This window comes from Ranitomeya variabilis, chromosome 2, assembly GCF_051348905.1.
Source record: "Ranitomeya variabilis isolate aRanVar5 chromosome 2, aRanVar5.hap1, whole genome shotgun sequence".
Lineage (NCBI taxonomy): Eukaryota > Metazoa > Chordata > Amphibia > Anura > Dendrobatidae > Ranitomeya > Ranitomeya variabilis.
This window is the reverse complement of record NC_135233.1, coordinates 379,685,913-379,710,194: the sequence shown is the minus strand read 5'-3', so window position 1 is coordinate 379,710,194 and position 24,282 is coordinate 379,685,913. Positions and strand designations below refer to the sequence as shown.

Sequence of the window (24,282 nt, the reverse complement as noted above, 5' to 3'; positions counted from 1 at the left end):
TTGGATAGGTTCAGATTTGCGATCAGTCCAGTTACCATCTCCCTAGAGCTTGTCCTTAGTTTATTCACTTGCTGGTCTATTCGTGATCCTCAGCCACTAAGGATCATAACAGTACAGCCGGCCCTAAAGTGTTAATTGCATGGCAGAAGCAGGAGAAAAGAAGCCTTGAGAATTTTTTTTTTTTTTTGCCGTGTGTCTAGCTGCTGTGGCTGGCTTCTCTCCTCCTCTTAATCTTGGTGTGGCTCTGAGTTCAGCTGCTGACATGGATGTCCAGAGCTTGGCTTCCAGTCTGGATCATCTTGCTGCAAGGGTACAAAGTATTCAGGATTTTGTTGTTCACAGTCCTATGTCAGAGCCTAGGATACCTATTCCGGAGTTGTTTTCTGGAGATAGATCTAGGTTCCTGAATTTTAGGAACAATTGTAAGTTGTTTCTTTCTTTGAAACCTCGTTCCTCTGGTGATGCCGTTCAGCAAGTTAAGATTATCATTTCCTTTTTGCGTGGTGACCCCCAAGATTGGGCCTTCGCATTGGCGCCAGGGGATCCTGCATTGCTTAGTGTAGATGCGTTTTTTCTGGCCCTTGGATTGCTCTATGAGGAACCTAATCTTGAGAACCAGGCTGAAAAAACGTTATTGGCCCTCTCGCAGGGGCAAGATGAAGCAGAGGTGTACTGCCAGAAATTTCGGAAATGGTCGGTGCTTACTCAGTGGAATGAGTGTGCCCTGGCTGCAAGTTTCAGAGAAGGTCTTTCTGAAGCCATTAAGAATGTCATGGTGGGGTTCCCTACGCCTGCAGGTCTGAATGAGTCAATGACTCTGGCCATTCAGATTGATCGGCGTTTGCGAGAGTGCAAACCTGTGCACCATTTGGCGGTGTCTTCTGAACAGACACCTGAATCTATGCAATGTGACAGAATTCTGACCAGAAGTGAACGGCAAAATTATAGACGGCAAAATGGGTTGTGCTTTTACTGTGGTGACTCAGCTCATGTTATCTCAGCATGCTCTAAGCGCAAAAAAAAGGTTGATAAATCTGTCACCATTGGTACTTTACAGCCTAAGTTCATTTTGTCTGTTACCCTGATTTGTTCCCTGTCATCTTACCCGGTTAATGCTTTTGTAGATTCAGGTGCCGCCCTGAGTCTGATGGATTGGTCATTTGCCAGGCGCTGTGGTTTTGATTTGGAGCCTTTAAAATTCCCTATTCCATTAAGGGGAATTGATTCTATACCATTGGCTATGAATAGACCTCAGTACTGGACACAAGTGACCATGCGCATGACTCCTGTTCATCAGGAGGTGATTCGCTTTCTTGTACTGCATAATTTGCATGATGTCGTCGTGTTGGGTCTGCCATGGTTGCAGACTCATAATCCAGTCCTGGATTGGAAAGCTATGTCAGTGTCAAGTTGGGGTTGTCAGGGAATTCATGGTGACGCTCCTGTGGTGTCAATTGCTTCGTCCACTCCTTCGGAAGTCCCTACGTTTTTGTCAGACTACCAGGATGTATTTGAGGAGCCCAAACTCAATTCTCTACCTCCTCATAGGGACTGTGATTGTGCTATAGATTTGATTCCTGGTAGTAAGTTTCCTAAGGGACGACTTTTCAATTTATCTGTGCCAGAGCATGCTGCCATGTGGAGTTATATAAAGGAGTCTTTAGAGAAGGGACATATTCGCCCGTCCTCATCCCCTCTTGGTGCAGGATTCTTTTTTGTGGCTAAAAAGGATGGTTCCCTGAGACCCTGTATTGATTATCGCCTTTTGAATAAAATCACGGTCAAATTTCAGTATCCTTTGCCATTGTTAACTGATTTGTTTGCTCGCATTAGGGGTTCTAGTTGGTTCACCAAGATAGATCTTCGTGGTGCGTATAACCTTGTGCGTATAAAACAGGGTAATGAATGGAAAACTGCATTTAATACGCCTGAAGGCCATTTTGAGTACTTAGTGATGCCTTTTGGACTTTCTAATGCTCCTTCAGTCTTTCAGTCCTTTATGCATGACATCTTCCGTGAATATCTGGATAAGTTTATGACTGTGTATCTGGATGATATTCTGTTTTTTTCGGATGATTGGGAGTCTCATGTTAAGCAGGTTAGGATGGTCTTTCAGGTCCTGCGTGACAATGCTTTATTTGTGAAAGGCTCAAAATGTCTTTTTGGAGTCCAGAAGATTTCTTTTTTGGGTTTCATTTTTTCTCCTTCTACTATTGAGATGGACCCAGTCAAGGTTCAGGCTATTCATGACTGGACGCAGCCTACATCTGTTAAGAGTCTTCAGAAGTTCTTGGGTTTTGCTAATTTTTACCGTCGCTTCATAGCTAATTTTTCTGGCGTTGTTAAGCCTTTGACGGATTTGACCAAGAAGGGTTCTGATGTGACTAATTGGTCTTCTGCGGCTGTGGAGGCCTTTCGGGAGCTGAAGCGTCGGTTTTCTTCGGCTCCGGTCTTATGTCAGCCAGATGTCTCACTTCCCTTCCAGGTGGAGGTTGATGCTTCCGAGATTGGAGCGGGGGCTGTTTTGTCGCAGAGAAGCCCCGATGGCTCTGTGATGAAGCCATGTGCTTTCTTTTCAAGAAAGTTTTCGCCTGCCGAGCGGAATTATGATGTCGGTAATCGGGAGCTGTTGGCTATGAAGTGGGCATTTGAGGAGTGGCGACATTGGCTCGAGGGAGCTAAACATCGTGTGGTGGTCTTGACTGATCACAAGAATTTAATTTATCTCGAGTCGGCCAAGCGGCTGAATCCCAGACAGGCTCGTTGGTCGTTGTTTTTCTCTCGTTTTGATTTCGTGGTCTCGTACCTGCCGGGTTCGAAGAATGTGAAGGCTTATGCTCTTTCGAGGAGTTTTGTGCCTGACTCTCCTGGAGATTCAGAGCCGGCTGGTATCCTTAGAGAAGGGGTGATTTTGTCTGCCATCTCCCCAGATTTGTGACGTGTGCTGCAAGAGTTTCAGGCGGATAGACCTGACCGCTGTCCACCGGAGAGACTGTTTGTCCCGGATAGATGGACCAACAGAGTCATCTCCGAGGTTCATTCTTCGGTGTTGGCGGGCCATCCTGGAATATTTGGTACCAGAGACTTGGTGGCCAGGTCTTTTTGGTGGCCTTCCTTGTCGCGGGATGTGCGTTCCTTTGTGCAGTCTTGTGGAATTTGTGCTCGGGCGAAGCCTTGCTGTTCTCGTGCCAGTGGTTTGCTGTTACCTTTGCCTGTCCCGAAGAGGCCTTGGACGCACATTTCCATGGATTTTATTTCAGATCTCCCTGTCTCTCAGAGAATGTCTGTCATCTGGGTGGTGTGTGATCGTTTTTCTAAGATGGTCCATTTGGTGCCCTTGCCTAAGTTGCCTTCCTCCTCCGAGTTGGTTCCACTGTTTTTTCAAAATGTGGTTCGTTTGCACGGGATTCCTGAGAACATTGTTTCTGAGAGAGGATCCCAGTTTGTGTCTAGATTTTGGCGGACCTTCTCTGCTAAGTTGGGCATTGAATTGTCTTTTTCGTTGGCCTTCCATCCTCAGACGAATGGCCAAACCGAGCGAACTAATCAGACCTTGGAGACTTATTTAAGATGTTTTGTTTCTGCTGACCAGGACGACTGGGTTACTTTTTTGCCGTTGGCCGAGTTTGCCCTTAATAATCGGGCTAGTTCTGCTACTTTGGTTTCTCCTTTTTTTTGTAATTCGGGGTTTCATCCTCGTTTTTCCTCGGGTCAGGTGGAGCCTTCTGATTGTCCTGGAGTGGATGTTGTGGTGGATAGGTTGCATCAGATTTGGAATCATGTGGTGGACAATTTGAAGTTGTCACAAGAGAAGGCTCAGCTCTTTGCCAACCGCCGTCGCTGTGTGGGTCCCCGACTTCGCGTTGGGGACTTGGTGTGGTTGTCTTCTCGCTTCGTTCCTATGAAGGTCTCCTCTCCTAAGTTCAAGCCTCGGTTTATCGGTCCTTATAAGATTCTGGAAGTCCTTGGCCCTGTGTCATTCCATCTGGACCTCCCGGCATCATTTGCTATTCATAATGTGTGCCATCGCTCGTTGTTGCGGAGGTATGTGGTACCTGTGGTTCCTCCGGTTGAGCCTCCTGCCCCGGTGCTGGTTGAGGGAGAATTGGAATACGTGGTGGAGAAGATCTTGGATTCTCGTGTTTCTAGACGGAGGCTCCAGTATTTGGTCAAGTGGAAGGGCTATGGTCAGGAGGATAATTCTTGGGTTGTCGCTTCTGATGTTCATGCGGCCGATTTGGTTTGTGCCTTCCATGTGGCTCATCCTGATCGCCCTGGGGGTTTTCATGAGGGTTCGGTGACCCCTCCTTAAGGGGGGGGTACTGTTGTGAACTCTGTTTTCAGGCTCCCTCTTGTGGTCACTGGTGGTATGGTGTGACTTTTGCTTTGGGCTCCCCCTGGTGGCTTTGTTTGTTATCCTGCTGGTCTCTGGCTATCAGCTGGTTCGTTATCCTCTGGGAGGTTCCTATATAGCTCTGTTTTTCTTTCACTTGTTGCCGGCTGTCGATGTAATCACTGCTACTCAGATTCCTTCTGACTACCTTGCTCCCAGTCCATCCAGGACAAGCTAAGTTTTGTTTTGCTCATTTTTTGATCAGCAGTGTTTATCATGTTTTCTTGTCCAGCTGCCTAAGATGTGATTTCCTCGCTTGCTGGATGCTCTAGTGGACTGAGTTTCTCCCCACACACCATTAGTTGGTGCGTGGGTTCTTAAAATCTCAGGATGGATATTTTGTAAGGGTTTTTTATTGATCGCATAGACCCCTGCTCTATTTTCTGCTTTCTAGTACTAGTGGGCCTCTTTTGCTGAATCTGATTTCATCCCTACGTATGTGCCTTCTTCTTACTTCACCGTTAATATTTGTTGGGGGCTTCTATATCTTTGGGGATTACTTCTCTGGAGGCAAGCGAGGTCTTTCTTTCTCTTTAGGGGTAGCTAGTTCCTCAGACTGGCTCGAGACGTCTAGGAATTTTTTAGGCACGTTCACCGGCTACCTCTATTTGTGTTGGATAGGTTCAGATTTGCGATCAGTCCAGTTACCATCTCCCTAGAGCTTGTCCTTAGTTTATTCACTTGCTGGTCTATTCGTGATCCTCAGCCACTAAGGATCATAACAGGGAGCCTGCATAAGTACCGGGTCGTGGCTCTGAATCTCCCCGGTTTAGGAACTCGGCTGTTTTTTTTTTTAACAAGTGTTTCCATCGAACCGGGGAGAACAGGCTGAATCCCACCGCTGGGAATAAATAATGTGCTAGCTTTATAGAGCTGATCGTTACAGATGCGGTGATACCAATTATGTGTAATTTAGTTTCTTTTATGACCAGTACTGCGTTTTGAGTGGTGAAACAGATTTTAGTGATTTGTATGCGCTTTTTTTTTTTTTTACTTGGTCCCACTGTGGGACATATACAATTTTTATTTTGATCACCGGTCTCATACACTGCAGTACTCATGGTGCTTATTGCTGGCTCTCACAGGCCACCGTACCCTAGGGTCATCACATAGCCTCAGGGTACCATGGTAACCATCAAGAGCCGCGAATCTCATTGCCAGGGTCCGATGGGTCTAAGGGGGTCTTGTGACCCCCATGTAACAACTTAAATACTGCTGTCTCAATTGACAGTGGTGTTTAAGAGGTTAATCTGCTCGATCGGCCGCAGAAACAGCCGGGGCCGATACCGCAGGGTCAGGTGTCATATACAGCCATTACACAGAGGTGCTGAGGAATAAGGCCGGTTAGAAGGCGCATCGGCAGTCGTTAAAGGGTTAATTGTTCATATTTTTGTTTCTTAAAAAATTTTGGAAGCTAAAATAAAAATTGGAAAAAAAACAGTTGTATCTGCGGGATCTGCTGTAACGGATGATTACTCGTGGTTTATACTACACAATGTGAGGGGAGCGGAGAATCAGCTGTAGATCGCGGTCAGGATCAAATCCTGTGGATCCCTCCGGGGACCTCACACTACACGGGGAGGGAGAGAACTCATCAGAAACACTCAGGAGATGAGATATAAAGTCGCCATCAGCCTGAGGGGACAGACGGGAGAGGAGCCGCTGCTGACGATCTGCTGCTGACAATCTCCATCCGCCGTGTGAGCCGGATCCTGCTGCTCGGGGTCACCGGTGAGGCGGCGTCATCAAGAGCCGGACCGCCATCACTACCGACCACCGAGCCGCTCATCACCTTCCCGCTGCTCCCACCAATGGTGACCCGCGCTGCTGAGGGGGCGGAGCTAAACGTGATCTAGACAAAAATGAATTTGTGTGATTTATAGCGCCGGAGTCCTGCTCTACTGGATCCTAAGTGGATCACTGTTATAGATCTGTGCTCCCTGTGACCACATATTTAGTAAGGAGTTATCGCTACCGAAACCCCGCCTACCCGTGACTGACACCCCGCCTACATGCAGCCAGCCAATTAAATCTCTGGGTGGGCGGGGTTTCAGCCTCCAAAACTCCGTAATTTTACGCCAGTGACAGAGGATGTAGTCTCCCCGGGGTCCCAGCTCATTGTGCGACCGATCACTGAACCTTACCACAGGCTGTATATACCTGACGTGACCCGTCTCCTCCGCGCTGTATACACCTGTGTCTCGTCCTGTATATCTGATATGTGACGCTCTCTCTCCCACAGACCCTCACTCTCTGCGGTATTATGAGACGGGGGTCTCTGCTCCGGGGTCCGGGCTGCCAGAATTCTCATTCGTTGGATATGTGGATGATCGGGAGATTGTGAACTACAACTCAGACAGCGGCAGATGTGAACCCAAGGTCCAGTGGATGAAGAAAGTGGAGGACGGATACTGGGAGAGGGAGACACAGAACGGAAAACAACTGGAGGCTGGATCCAGATATGATGTGAGGACAGTGATGAGCCGCTTCAACCAGAGCACAGGTGAGAGACAGATATACTGTATACAATATACACAATACACACCGCACTGTATACACACTATATACACCGCACTGTATACACACTATATACACCGCACTGTATGCACACTATATACACACCCCGCACTGTATACACACTATATACACCACACTGTATACACACTATATACACCCCGCACTGTATACACACTATATACACCGCACTGTATACACACTATATACACCCCGCACTGTATACACACTATATACACCGCACTGTATACACACTATATACACACCGCACTGTATGCACACTATATACACCGCACTGTATACACACTATATACACCCCGCACTGTATACACACTATATACACACCGCACTGTATACACACTATATACACACCGCACTGTATACACACTATATACACCCCGCACTGTATACACACTATATACACACCACACTATATACACACTATATACACACTATATACACCCCGCACTGTATACACACTATATACATCGCACTGTATACACACTATATACACCCCGCACTGTATACACACTATATACACACCGCACTGTATACACACTATATACATCGCACTGTATACACACTATATACACCCCGCACTGTATACACACTATATACACCGCACTGTATACACACTATATACACCCCGCACTGTATACACACTATATACACACTGCACTGTATACACACTATATACACACACCGCACTGTATACACACTATATACACCCCGCACTGTATACACACTATATACATCGCACTGTATACACACTATATACACCCCGCACTGTATACACACTATATACACACCGCACTGTATACACACTATATACATCGCACTGTATACACACTATATACACCCCGCACTGTATACACACTATATACACCGCACTGTATACACACTATATACACCGCACTGTATGCACACTATATACACACACCGCACTGTATACACACTATATACACCCCGCACTGTATACACACTATATACATCGCACTGTATACACACTATATACACCCCGCACTGTATACACACTATATACACCGCACTGTATACACACTACATACACACACCGCACTGTATACACACTATATACACCCCGCACTGTATACACACTATATACATCGCACTATATACACACTATATACACCCCGCACTGTATACACACTATATACACCCCGCACTGTATACACACTATATACACACCGCACTGTATGCACACTATATACACACCGCACTGTATGCACACTATACACACCGCACTGTATGCACACTATATACACCGCACTGTATACACACTATATACACCCCGCACTGTATACACACTATATACACACCGCACTGTATACACACTATATACACACCGCACTGTATACACACTATATACACACCGCACTGTATACACACTATATACACACCACACTATATACACCGCACTGTATACACACTATATACACCCCGCACTGTATACACACTATATACACCGCACTGTATACACACTATATACACACCGCACTGTATACACACTATATACACCGCACTGTATACACACTATATACACCCCGCACTGTATACACACTATATACACCGCACTGTATACACACTATATACACACCGCACTGTATGCACACTATATACACCGCACTGTATACACACTATATACACCCCGCACTGTATACACACTATATACACACCGCACTGTATACACACTATATACACACCGCACTGTATACACACTATATACACCCCGCACTGTATACACACTATATACACACCACACTATATACACACTATATACACACTATATACACCCCGCACTGTATACACACTATATACATCGCACTGTATACACACTATATACACCCCGCACTGTATACACACTATATACACACCGCACTGTATACACACTATATACATCGCACTGTATACACACTATATACACCCCGCACTGTATACACACTATATACACCGCACTGTATACACACTATATACACCCCGCACTGTATACACACTATATACACACTGCACTGTATACACACTATATACACACACCGCACTGTATACACACTATATACACCCCGCACTGTATACACACTATATACATCGCACTGTATACACACTATATACACCCCGCACTGTATACACACTATATACACACCGCACTGTATACACACTATATACACACCGCACTGTATACACACTATATACATCGCACTGTATACACACTATATACACCCCGCACTGTATACACACTATATACACCGCACTGTATACACACTATATACACCGCACTGTATGCACACTATATACACACACCGCACTGTATACACACTATATACACCCCGCACTGTATACACACTATATACATCGCACTGTATACACACTATATACACCCCGCACTGTATACACACTATATACACCGCACTGTATACACACTACATACACACACCGCACTGTATACACACTATATACACCCCGCACTGTATACACACTATATACATCGCACTGTATACACACTATATACACCCCGCACTGTATACACACTATATACACCCCGCACTGTATACACACTATATACACACCGCACTGTATGCACACTATATACACACCGCACTGTATGCACACTATACACACCGCACTGTATGCACACTATATACACCGCACTGTATACACACTATATACACCCCGCACTGTATACACACTATATACACACCGCACTGTATACACACTATATACACACCGCACTGTATACACACTATATACACACCGCACTGTATACACACTATATACACACCACACTATATACACCGCACTGTATACACACTATATACACCCCGCACTGTATACACACTATATACACCGCACTGTATACACACTATATACACACCGCACTGTATGCACACAATATACACCGCACTGTATACACACTATATACACACCGCACTGTATACACACTATATACACCCCGCACTGTATACACACTATATACATCGCACTGTATACACACTATATACACCCCGCACTGTATACACACTATATACACCCCGCACTGTATACACACTATATACACACCGCACTGTATACACACTATATACACACCGCACTGTATGCACACTATATACACCGCACTGTATACACACTATATACACACCGCACTGTATACACACTATATACACACCGCACTGTATACACACTATATACACACCGCACTGTATACACACTATATACACCGCACTGTATACACACTATATACACCGCACTGTATGCACACTATATACACCGCACTGTATACACACTATATACACACACCGCACTGTATACACACTATACACACACCGCACTGTATACACACTATATACACCCCGCACTGTATACACACTATACACACACCGCACTGTATACACACTATATACACCCCGCACTGTATACACACTATATACACCCCGCACTGTATACACACTATATACACACTATATACACCCCGCACTGTATACACACTATATACACCCCGCACTGTATACACACTGTATACACCCCGCACTGTATACACACTGTATACACCCCGCACTGTATACACACTGTATACACCCCGCACTGTATACACACTGTATACACCCCGCACTGTATACACACTGTATACACCCCACACTGTATACACCCCGCACTGTATACACCCCGCACTGTATACACACTATATACACCCCGCACTGTATACACACTATATACACACCGCACTGTATACACACTATATACACACCCCGCACTGTATACACACCGCACTGTATACACACTATATACACACCGCACTGTATACACACACCGCACTGTATACACACTATATACACACTGCACTGTATACACACTATATACACACCGCACTGTATACACACTATATACACCCTGCACTATATAGACACAATATACATTGCACTGTATACACACTATATACACACCGCACTGTATACACACTATACACACCGCACTGTATGCACACTATATACACCGCACTGTATACACACTATATACACACCACACCGTATACACACTATATACACCGCCCTGTATACAAACTATATACACACCGCACTGTATACACACAATATACACACCACACTGTATACACACAATATACACCCTGCACTATATAGACACAATATACATTGCACTGTATACACACTATATACACACCGCACTGTATACACACAATATACACCCTGCACTATATAGACAATATACATCGCACTGTATACACACAATATACACCCTGCACTATATAGACAATATACATCGCACTGTATACACACTATAATGTTTCTGCTGGAGCCATTTTTTTTCCCATAGACTAGTATTAGCGACGGATTGTGACGGTTGGCCTCACGTTTCATCCGTCGTGCACTGGATCCGTCGTAAAATTGCTGTCCGTCGGGCGGAGACAACGCACAGAGGAACGTTTTTTGTGTATGTCGGAAAATCGCTCAGTGACGGATCCTGACCTGCCCGTCGTTGGCTATAATGGAAGCCTATGGACACAGGATCCGTCGCTGACTGTCAAAAGCAGGAATCCAGCGACGGATGCCGTCTTTTCAAACTGAGCATGCGTGGAAGAATTTCCAGTCAGGGAAATTCTCTCTCGCTCTCTTTTTACAATAGTAATGCATCGTGATTCTCCATTCCCAGTGATGCATAGCGAAATGACCCGATGACGTAGCGGTAGCGAGGTCACTATGCATTGCTGGGAATGGAGCATCGTGAGCTTTGGGAAGCCTGCAGTTGCTGCGCGGGACGCCGGCAGCATCGCAAGAATCGGGGGGTCGCGGGAAGGCTGCGGGGGACGCCGGAAGGTAAGAATACTACGATTTTTTTTTTTAAAATTATTGTTTTTTGTCATGGATTCTGTTGTGTATGCATTTTTGCAGCGAAAAACCGCGGTGAAGACGCATACACAATGTGTGCACATAGCCTTCTAGGATGCACTGGAACCGTCATAAAAACGGCTCCAGTGCACCCGTTTTTTACAATCTGCACAGGATCCGTCTTTTCAACATTTTGACGGATTGTGACTGATTGTAAAAAACGGAAGTGTGAAAGAGGCCTAAACAGTAATAGTAATTCCTTATCATAACGAATTCTGGGTAGAGGGGAAAACAAGATAAAAAGGTGATGACAGATTGTTTCCATCCAAGTCTTGTAAGTAGCAGCACGTTACCTCCCTACATCCTCAGCATTTGGTGACCTGACAGATAACTGTCCCATTTGTTGAGGGATGATGACGTGTTATTAGCAGATGAAGCCATTATTTTCTCACCACTGCTATAATCTCAGCCAGTGACGGACACACAGGACGCTTCCAGTAGTCTGTGATTTTGGTGCCTGTGAGAACTGGTGTGGATGTAACCCCCGGTGACAGGCCGGTGCCTGCTGCTCAGTGACTAATCTGAGATGTTAGATGGGGGTCGCTTCCCGTAATAGCTTCCCTCTGTCCCAGCTCCTCTTAATCTGCGTCATATCTGCACACACCCGGAGAATGGCCGCAGCTCCGTGCCGTCTATATGGTGGAAATCCCACCTGTACTAGAGGCTTCTGCACTTTCCAGATGATTTGTTCCCTCAGTTTTCCTCTCATTGAGAAGCAGGTCTGCCGTGGGCCCGGGGTGACGGTGCATTGTGGCCCCTGCTCCCATTTATGAGTCCAGAGAGGGGAACGTATCCTCAATCACATGATTATAACCGAAGGGCAGAGCCCTCACCTGTCCTGTTGGGTTCAGTAACAATAAGTCTAGTTTAGAGGGTTGGGAGAAGATTATTTTTTCTCATGCAAAAAATGTCTTATTTGTAAATATTTATAAAATCTTCATGTGGGATATTGTAAGTGTAGAAATAGAGGATAATATCTCCCCTTCATACATATTACTAATCAATATGATTCCCAGGGATTTCCGGAATACACTGCTCCAGGGTCTCGGTTGGGGCCTGGATCGCGCCATTGTTATAGAGCCCAGATTATGACTCTGTGCACTCCACACTCCCAGAGCAGCCCCCACTGTCCGTGGTAAACACAATTTATTATTCCTATTGCTATTAGATCCCTCTACTATATATGAATCAAAGAAGCATGCCATATGTGATGTTCCTATGAAATGTTTTTCGATTTTATCCAATGTCTGTCATCCTTACTATTCCGCATCAACCTTGTTTGAGTATTGGTGCTCTACAGTATCTCACCACTGAGGGGCGCCCTAGTCCTCCTTCTTTCATTGTGATGTATAAAATGTCCACTCTTTGTCTCTCCTGCCATATATACTTTGATGGATTGTATTTCTTTGAGTATTTTCCTGGGAAATGTGATGGGTTACAAAATAAATATACAGGAATGATATATATCTTGGTACCGTGTTAGCCAATAGATAGAAAAATATTTAGAATTGAGAGTCATCAGTGGTTGATACCTTTTAACCCCTTCATGACCCAGCCTATTTTGGCCTTAATGACCTTGCCGTTTTTTGCAATTCTGACCAGTGTCCCTTTATGAGGTAATAACTCAGGAACGCTTCAGCGAATCCTAGCGTGTTATGGTTCCCAATGGCAGGGGAACATCAGGAGCATAGAAAAACGGACAAGCTCTCGGGTGATGGAAACTAGAGCTGACCGCGATGCTAAACCTATACACACAACTAATAGTAGCCAGGGAACGTACCTACGTTTTTGCTAGACGTCTCGCACCAGCCGGAGAACTAACTACCCCTGGTAGAAGAAACACAGTCCTGGCTTGCCTCCAGAGAAAGTCCCCACAGGAGATAGCAGCCCCCCACATATAATAACGGTGAGTTCAGATGAAAAGACACACGTAGTATGAAAGCAGATTTAGCACAGCGAGGCCCACTAACTAGATAGCAGAAAGATACAATAGTGGACTTCGCGGTCAGCTACAAAACCCTATCAAATACCATCCTGAAATTACCTTAAACTCATGTGCCAACTCATGACACCGGAGTGGTAATTTCAGCCCACAAGAGCTTCCAGCTGCAGAGAATCACATAACTGCAAACTGGACAAAACATACAAAAATAGACTAAGGACTGAATAGTCCAACTTAGCTGATCAGCAGACTGGGAGCAGGAACATGCAACAGAATGACTCTGATTACATTGATGGCCGGCACTAGAATGACTGAGGAGCAAGGCTAAATAGGAACTCCCACATCCTGATAGAAACAGGTGAACTGAAAAAGCAAAGCTCACAAGACACCAGTACCACAAGTGACCACCGGGGGAGCCCAATAACCGAATCACAACAGTACCCCCCCTTAAGGAGGGGGCACCGAACCCTCACAAGAACCACCAGGGCGATCTGGATGAGCCCTATGAAAGGCACGGACCAAATCAGAGGCATGAACATCAGAAGCTGTAACCCAAGAATTATCCTCTTGACCGTAGCCCTTCCACTTAACCAGATATTGAAGTCTCCGTCTGGAAACACGGGAGTCCAAGATTTTCTCCACCACGTACTCCAATTCACCCTCAACCAGCACAGGAGCAGGAGGCTCAACAGAAGGCACAACTGGTACCTCATACCTCCGCAATAATGACCGATGGAAAACATTATGGATAGCAAAGGATGCTGGGAGGTCCAAACGAAAAGACACAGGGTTAAGAATTTCCAAAATCTTATAAGGACCGATGAACCGAGGCTTAAACTTAGGAGAAGAGACCCTCATAGGGACAAAACGTCCCAAATACGATGCAACCTATGCACCATATTATCCACTCCAGGACAATCCGAAGATTCCACCTGACCAGATGAAAAACGAGGATGGAACCCCGAATTGCAAAAGAAAGGGGAAACCAAAGTGGCAGAACTGGCCCGATTATTAAGGGCAAATTCTGCCAACGGCAAAAAGGTGACCCAGTCATCCTGATCAGCAGACACAAAACACCTCAAATAAGTCTCCAAGGTCTGATTAGTACGCTCCGTCTGGCCATTCGTCTGGGGATGAAATGCAGACGAAAAAGACAAATCAATGCCCATCCTGGCACAAAACGCCCTCCAAAATCTGGACACAAACTGGGATCCCCTGTCGGAAACTATATTCTCCGGGATACCATGCAACCGAACCACATTCTGAAAAAACAGGGGCACCAACTCAGATGAGGAAGGCAACTTGGGCAAGGGCACCAAATGAACCATCTTAGAAAAACGGTCACACACCACCCAGATGACAGACATTTTCTGAGAAACAGGGAGATCAGAAATAAAATCCATAGAGATGTGTGTACAAGGCCTCTTCGGAACAGGCAAGGGCAACAACAAACCACTAGCCCGAGAACAACAAGGCTTGGCCCGAGCACAAACATCACAAGACTGCACAAAAGTACGCACGTCCCGAGACAGGGAAGGCCACCAGAAGGACCTAGCCACCAAATCTCTGGTACCAAAAATTCCCGGATGACCTGCCAACGCAGAAGAATGAACCTCCGAGATGACTCTACTGGTCCACTCATCCGGCACAAACAATCTACCAGGCGGACAACGATCAGGCCGATCCGCCTGAAACTCTTGTAAAGCACGTCGCAGGTCTGGGGAGACAGCAGACAATATCACCCCATCCTTAAGGATACCCGTAGGTTTAGAATCACCAGGGGAATCAGGTTCAAAACTCTTAGAAAGGGCATCCGCCTTCACATTTTTAGAACCTGGCAAATATGAGACCACAAAATTAAACCGGGAGAAAAACAACGACCAGCGCGCCTGTCTAGGATTCAGACGTCTGGCCGACTCAAGATAAATCAAATTCTTGTGATCAGTCAATACCACCACCTGATGTCTAGCACCCTCAAGCCAATGACGCCACTCCTCGAATGCCCACTTCATCGCCAAAAGCTCCCGATTACCAACATCATAGTTTCGCTCGGCGGGCGAAAATTTTCGAGAAAAGAACGCACAAGGTCTCATCACTGAACAATCTGAACTTTTCTGTGACAAAACCGCCCCCGCTCCGATCTCGGAAGCATCAACTTCCACCTGAAAAGGAAGTGAAACATCAGGCTGGCGCAACACAGGGGCAGAAGAAAAGCGGCGCTTAAGCTCCCGGAAGGCCTCCACAGCAGCAGGAGACCAAACGGTAACATCAGCACCTTTTTTAGTCAAATCAGTCAAAGGCTTGACAACGCTAGAAAAACCAGTTATGAATTGACGATAAAAATTAGCAAAGCCCAAAAATTTCTGAAGGCTCTTAAGAGAAGTCGGTTGCGTCCAGTCACAAATAGCCCGAACCTTAACAGGATCCATCTCAATAGAAGAAGGGGAAAAAATGTACCCCAGAAAAGAAATCTTCTGAACCCCAAAAACACACTTTGAACCCTTTACAAACAGAGAATTGGTCCGTAAAACCTGAAAAACCTTCCTAACCTGTTGAACATGAGACTCCCAGTCATCCGAAAAAATCAAAATATCATCCAAATACACAATCATAAATTTATCCAGATATTCACGGAAAATATTGTGCATAAAGGACTGAAAGACCGAAGGGGCATTTGACAGACCAAAAGGCATTACCAAATACTCAAAATGGCCCTCGGGCATATTAAATGCGGTTTTCCACTCATCCCCCTGCTTAATTCGCACCAAATTATACGCACCGCGAAGATCAATCTTAGAGAACCACTTAGCTCCCTTAATGCGAGCAAATAAATCTGTCAGCAATGGCAAAGGATACTGATATTTGACTGTGATCTTATTTAAGAGTCTATAATCAATACAGGGTCTCAAAGAACCATCTCTTTTGGCTACGAAAAAGAACCCTGCTCCTAAAGGAGACGAAGAAGGACGAATATGTCCCTTTTCCAAGGACTCCTTAATATACTCTCGCATAGCAGCATGTTCAGGTACAGACAGATTGAATAGACGACCCTTAGGAAATTTACTGCCAGGAATCAAATCTATGGCGCAATCGCAATCTCTGTGAGGGGGAAGAGAATTAAGAGTAGACTCCTCAAAAACATCAAGATAATCAGACAAAAAAGCCGGGATCTCAGAGGAAATAGATGAAGCAATGGAGACCAAAGGTGCGTCCCCATGATTTCCCTGACATCCCCAGCTTAGTACAGACATTGTTTTCCAGTCAAGGACTGGGTTATGAGTTTGCAACCATGGCAATCCCAGCACTAATACATCATGTAGATTAAACAACACAAGGAAGCGAATCACCTCCTGATGGTCTGTAGTCATACGCATAGTCACTTGTGTCCAGTATTGTGGTTTATTACTAGCCAATGGTGTAGAATCAATACCCTTTAAAGGTATAGGGACTTCCAGAGGCTCTAGATCAAACCCACAGCGCTTGGCAAAGGACCAATCCATAAGACTCAAAGAGGCGCCGGAATCCACATAAGCATCCGCGACAATAGAAGATAACGAACAAATTAAAGTCACAGATAAAATAAACTTGGACTGCAAAGTGCCAATAGCAGAGGATTTATCAACTTTCTTTGTTCGTTTAGAGCATGCTGATATAACATGAGTTGAATCCCCACAATAGAAGCACAACCCATTTTTGCGCCTATAATTCTGTCGTTCGCTTCTGGACAGAAAACTATCACATTGCATACTCTCTGGTGCCTTCTCAGAAGACACCGCCAAATGGTGCACAGGTTTGCGTTCCCGTAAACGCCGATCAATCTGAATAGCCATTGTCATGGAGGAAACCCCACCATGACGTCTTTTACGGCATCAGAGAGACCTTCTCTGAAACTTGCCGCCAGAGTGCACTCATTCCACTGAGTAAGCACAGACCACTTTCGAAATTTTTGGCAATATATTTCGGCTTCATCTTGCCCCTGAGAGAGGGCTATCAAGGCTTTTTCAGCCTGTATCTCTAAATTAGGTTCCTCATAAAGCAACCCTAAGGCCAGAAAAAACGCATCCACATTGAGCAACGCAGGATCCCCTGGCGCCAATGAAAATGCCCAATTTTGAGGGTCACCCCGCAGTAAAGAAATAACAATCTTAACCTGCTGGGCAGGATCTCCAGCAGAGTGAGGTCTCAGAGAAAGGAACAATTTACAATTGTATTTAAAATTCAGAAAACAAGATCGATCTCCAGAAAAAAACTCTGGTATAGGAATTTTAGGTTCAGACCGAGGAGCATGTATAACAAAATCTTGTATATTCTGAACTTTAGCAGCAAGATTATTCAAATTGGTAGCCAGACTCTGGAGATCCATATTTCAACAGATAAAGTCTGAGCCATTCAGGGGTTAAGAGGAGAGGAAAGCAGGAGACTGCAAATAGAGCTGGAGTACAACTTCAGAGGGGAGAAAAAAAAAAAAAAAAATCGACACAGTTTCCTTTCTCTCCTGCTTCAGCCCATAGATTAAACATGTGGGCCGGCCATACTGTTATGGTTCCCAATGGCAGGGGAACATCAGGAGCATAGAAAAACGGACAAGCTCTCGGGTGATGGAAACTAGAGCTGACCGCGATGCTAAACCTATACACACAACTAATAGTAGCCAGGGAACGTACCTACGTTTTTGCTAGACGTCTCGCACCAGCCGGAGAACTAACTACCCCTGGTAGAAGAAACACAGTCCTGGCTTGCCTCCAGAGAAAGTCCCCACAGGAGATAGTAGCCCCCCACATATAATAACGGTGAGTTCAGATGAAAAGACACACGTAGTATGAAAGCAGATTTAGCACAGCGAGGCCCACTAACTAGATAGCAGAAAGATACAATAGTGGACTTCGCGGTCAGCTACAAAACCCTATCAAATACCATCCTGAAATTACCTTAAACTCATGTGCCAACTCATGACACCGGAGTGGTAATTTCAGCCCACAAGAGCTTCCAGCTGCAGAGAATCACATAACTGCAAACTGGACAAAACATACAAAAATAGACTAAGGACTGAATAGTCCAACTTAGCTGATCAGCAGACTGGGAGCAGGAACATGCAACAGAATGACTCTGATTACATTGATGGCCGGCACTAGAATGACTGAGGAGCAAGGCTAAATAGGAACTCCCACATCCTGATAGAAACAGGTGAACTGAAAAAGCAAAGCTCACAAGACACCTGTACCACAAGTGACCACCGGGGGAGCCCAATAACCGAATCACAACACTAGCGGTTCTGAGATTATTTTTTCGTGACATATTGGGCTTCATGTTAGTGGTATATTTAGGTCGATAATTTTTGCATTTATTTGTGAAAAAAATGCAAATTTGGCTAAAATTTAGAAAATTTTGAAATTTTGAATTTTTATTCTGTTAAACAAGAGTTATGTGACACAAAATAGTTAAAGGGAACCTGTCACCACGTTTTTGGAAGATGGGATAAAAATAGCGTTAAATAGGGGCAGAGGTGGGCGTTACATTAGTGTGTGTGTTATGCGTTTATTACCCACCTAAGTTGCCGAAATAACTTTGCAAAGTCTCCGTTTTCGCCTGTCAATCAGGCTGGTCAGGTCACATGGGCGTGGTGTCTTCACCCAGATTTGGCGTAGTTTTCCGTTGGTGGCGTAGTGGTGTGCGCATGCCCAAAGTCCGGAATCCTCTTCCAGGGGATTTAAAATAGCGCGGTGTTCGTTATTGCATTGGTGATCGGTGGGCGCGGCCATCTTCCTTTGGCCGCGCGTGCGCAGAAGCGGCGCTCTGCTGGCCGCGGCTTCAGGAAAATGGCCGCGGGATGCCGCGCGTGCGCAGATGGATATCGCGGCGGCCATTTTCCTGAAGCCGCGGCCAGCAGAGCGCCGCTTCTGCGCACGCGCGGCCAAAGGAAGATGGCCGCGCCCACCGATCACCAATGCAATAACGAACACCGCGCTATTTTAAATCCCCTGGAAGAGGATTCCGGACTTTGGGCATGCGCACACCACTACGCCACCAACGGAAAACTACGCCAAATCTGGGGGAAGACAACGCCCATGCGACCTGACCAGCCTGATTGACAGGCGAAAACGGAGACTTTGCAAAGTTATTTCGGCAACTTAGGTGGGTAATAAACGCATAACACACACACTAATGTAACGCCCACCTCTGCCCCTATTTAACGCTATTTTTATCCCATCTTCCAAAAACGTGGTGACAGGTTCCCTTTAATAAATAACATTACCCACATGTCTACTTTACATCAGCACAATTTTGGAAACAACATATTTTTTTTTGCTAGGAAGTTATAAGGGTTAAAATTTGACCAGCAATTTCTCATTTTTACAACGAAATTTACAAAACCATTTTTTTTAGGGACCACCTCACATTTGAAGTCAGTTTGAGGGGTCTTTATATGGCTGAAAATACCCAAAAGTGACACCATTCTAAAAACTGCACCCCTCAAGGTACTCAAAACCACATTCAAGAAGTTTATGAACCCTTCAGGGGCTTCACATCAGCAGAAGCAACATGGAAGGAAAAAATGAACATTTAACTTTTTAGTCACAAAAATGATCTTTTAGCAACAATTCTTTTATTTTGCCAAGGGTAAAAAGAGAAACTGGACCCCAAAAGTTATTGCAAAATTTGTCCTGAGTACGCTGATACCCCATATGTGGGGGTAAACCACTGTTTGGGCGCACGGCAGGGCTCGGAAGGGAAGGAGCGCCATTTGACTTTTTCAATGAAAAATTGGCTCCAATCTTTAGCGGACACCATGTCGCGTTTGGAGAGCCCCTGTGTGCCTAAACATTGGAGCTCCCCCACATGTGACCCATTTTGAAAACTAGACCTCCCATGGAACTAATCTAGATGTGCGGTGACCACTTTAAACCCCCAAGTGCTTCACAGAAGTTTATAACGCAGAGCTGTGAAAATAAAAAATCATTTTTCTTTCCTCTAAAATTATGTTTTAGCAAGCAATTTTTTTGTTTCACAAGGGTAGCAGGAGAAATTGGACCCCAAAAGTTGTTGTCCAGTTTGTCGTGAGTACACTGATACCCCATATGTGGGGGGGAACCACTGTTTGGGCACACGTCGGGGCTCGGAAGGGAAGTGGTGACTTTTGAAATGCCGACTTTGATGGAATGGTCTGCGGGCGTCACGTTGCATTTGCAGAGCCCCTGATGTACCTAAACAGTAGAAACACCCCACAAGTGACCCCATTTTGGAAACTAGACCCCCAAGGAACTTATCTAGATGTGTGGTGAGCACTTTGAACCCCCAAGTGCTTCACAGAAGTTTATGACGCAGAGCCGTGAAAATAAAAAATAATTTTTCATTCCTCTAAAATTATGTTTTAGCAAGCAATTTTTTTTTTGCAAGGGTAACAGGAGAAATTGGACCCCAATAATTGTTGCTCAGTTTGTCCTGAGTATGCTGTTACCCCATATGTGGGGGTAAACCACTGATTGGGCGCATGTCGGAGCTCGGAAGGGAGGGAGCACCATTTGACTTTTTGAACGCAAGATTGGCTGGAATCAATGGTGGCGCCATGTTGCATTTGGAGACCCCTGATGTGCCTAAAAAGTGGAAGCCCCTCAATTCTCCAACACTCACCCCAACACACCCCTAATCCCAACTCTAGCCATGACCCTAATCACAACCCTAACCCCGACACCAATAACCCTAATCCCAACCCTAACCCTAATCCCAACCCTAACCCCAACACACCCCTAACCATAACCCTAACCACAGGCCTAATCTTAACCCTATTTCCAACCCTAACTCTAATTCCAACCCTAACCCTAAGGCTATGTGCCCACGTTGCGGATTCGTGTGAGATTTTTCTGCACCATTTTTGAAAAATCCGCAGGTAAAAGGCACTGCGTTTTACCTGCGGATTTACCACGGATTTCCAGTGTTTTTTGTGCAGATTTCAGCTGCGGATTCCTATTGAAGAACAGGTGTAAAACGCTGCGGAATCCGCACAAAGAATTGACATGCTGCGGAAAATACAACACAGCGTTTCCGCGCAGTATTTTCCGCACCATGGGCACAGCGGATTTGGTTATCCATAGGTTTACATGGTACTGTAAACCTGATGGAAAACTGTTACGAATCCGCAGTGGCCAGTCCGCTGCGGATCCGCAGCCATCTACGCACCGTGTGCACATAGCCTAATTCTAACCCTAACCCTAATTCTAACCCTAGCCCTAACCCTAATCCTAGTGCAGAAAAAATATATATATATTTTCTTTATTTTATTATTGTCCCTACCTATGGGGGTGATAAAGGGGGGGGTTCAGTTACTATTTTTTTTATTTTGATCACTGTGCTAAGTTTACCACAGTGATCAAAATATACCTGGAACGAATCTGCCGGCCGGCAGATTCGGCGGGCGCACTGCGCATGCGCCCGCCATTTTGGAAGATGGCGGCGCCCATGGAGAAGACGGACGGACTTCGGGAGGCTCGGTAAGTATGAGGGGGGGAAATCGAAGCACGGTGTGGTGGATCGGAGCACGGGGGGGTTGGATCGGAGCACGGGTGGAGCGGGCAGAAGGACTGGGGATTGGACAGGCGGATGGAGGGGACTACGGGACAGATCGGAGAACTGGGGAGGCGATCGGTGGCTGTGGGGGGGGGGGGGCACATCAGGGTTTCCAGCCATGGCCGATGATATTGCAGCATCGGCCATGGCTGGATTGTAATATTTCACCACTTTTTATAGGTGAAATATTACAAATTGTTCTGATTGGCTGTTGCACTTTCAACAGCCAATCAGAGCGATCGTAGCCACGGGGGGGGGTGAAGCCACCCCCCCCTGGGCTGAAGCACCACTCCCCCTGTCCCTGCAGATCGGGTGAAATTGGAGTTAACCCTTTCACCCGATCTGCAGGGACGCGATCATTCCATGACGCCACATAGGCGTCACAGGTCGGATTGGCACCGACTTTCATGACGCCTACGTGGCGTCACAGGTCGGGAAGGGATTAATGGCTAACTGAAAATATGGTAACAAATTGCAAGCCTTCGAGACTACACAGGTCTCTTCATCAGGCAAAGACTAAAAGAAATTCTGAAGAATCACAATACATTATGGACATGAAATTACTTGTGTTAAAAGGTAGCTTCAAATCTCAGAGAGACAGAAGAGTCTGGGAATATAAACTGATGACGACCTTTGACACATTCACTGCAGGAATGAATGTGTCGCACGGATTTATGTCTTTTTACATCAACTAAGGAACTTGCCCCTCAGACTATGAGGGGTCATCACAACAGAACCAGACCCCAATCAGAGGACAATAAAACATTCCTTATCTAAGAACTGGCCCAATATTTATGGACATAACTGTTTATCACTCATGGTAACTCTGCTTCATGTCACCTGTCTTATCCATGGTTTTTCCTTTTTTTTTTTCTCTGTGCTATGTTGTGCATAAATATGTGATTCTTCAGAATTTCTTTTAGTCTTTGCCTGTTGAAGAGACCTGTGTAGTCTCGAAAGCTTGCAATTTGTTACCATCTTTTCAGTTAGCCATTAAAAGGTATCGACCACTGAGGACTCTCAATTCTAAAAATAAATATAGTATTTGAGCGATTATGAACATTTTAATAGAAGCTGCTCTCCCATGCCAAGACGGATCATGTAGATTAATGTGCCTCATATCTGCTTTGTTCTGTTTTCTAGTGCTTCATAGTTTAAAGATAGTATTTTATCTGACGAGGTGCTAATTATATCCCCGGATACGTTATACTTTCATTGTCCCACTCAGGGCCGGTTTTAGGCAAAGTGGGGCACTAGGCAAAAGTTTAAAATGGGGCCCCAAATGCTAACAAATTGCACCATCAAACAGAAACATTTTGGTTGTAGTTACATACGCCGATTTCAGGCCACTAAATGAGTGTGATTGACAATATTTAAGTCATTCGCAGCTTGATTCCGGCCACTTTACACTGGCTGAGGAATAATGATGGGGACAGAATAATCACTAGTAGATCAATCTGTCCACATACAGTACCATCTTAGCAACATGTTAGGGCATGTTAGGTTAGGCTATGGGTTGAAGTAGATGGACTTAAAAGTCTTCCTTCAAGCTTAATAACTATGTTGCTATGTTACTATGTATCTGCATTTTTCACCGGGCGATGTGCTGCTGAGAACAATGATTTTTGTTGCGGCATAACCAATCCAATCACTCGATAAATACCTGGCATTTTGCACTCCCCCTATTTCTCCATATAGTATAATATACTTCCATAGTCCTCCAAATAGTATAATGTACTCCCTCTAGTCCTCCATATAGTATAATGTACTCCCCCTAGTCCTCCATATAGTATAATGCACTCCCTCTAGTCCTCCATATAGTATAATGCACTCCCTCTAGTCCTCCATATAGTATAACAGACTCCCCATAGTTCTCCATATAGTATAATACACCCCCATAGTCCTCCATAGAGTATAATGCAGTCCCCATATAGAATATAATTCTGACCTCATATAGT

At 45.3% G+C, this 24,282-nt stretch overlaps 1 protein-coding gene across 2 annotated transcripts in view; it reads left to right on the top strand.

Moving 5' to 3' along the window:
* LOC143806153 (class I histocompatibility antigen, F10 alpha chain-like) overlaps window positions 1–24,282 on the top strand; it is a 200,250-nt gene that overhangs the window by 53,117 nt on the left and 122,851 nt on the right. For both annotated transcript variants that reach the window (XM_077286144.1, XM_077286143.1), the window contains exon 2: window positions 6,636–6,896. In XM_077286144.1, the coding sequence (XP_077142259.1) occupies window positions 6,636–6,896 (261 nt within the window). The remainder of the gene's footprint in view (window positions 1–6,635; window positions 6,897–24,282) is intronic.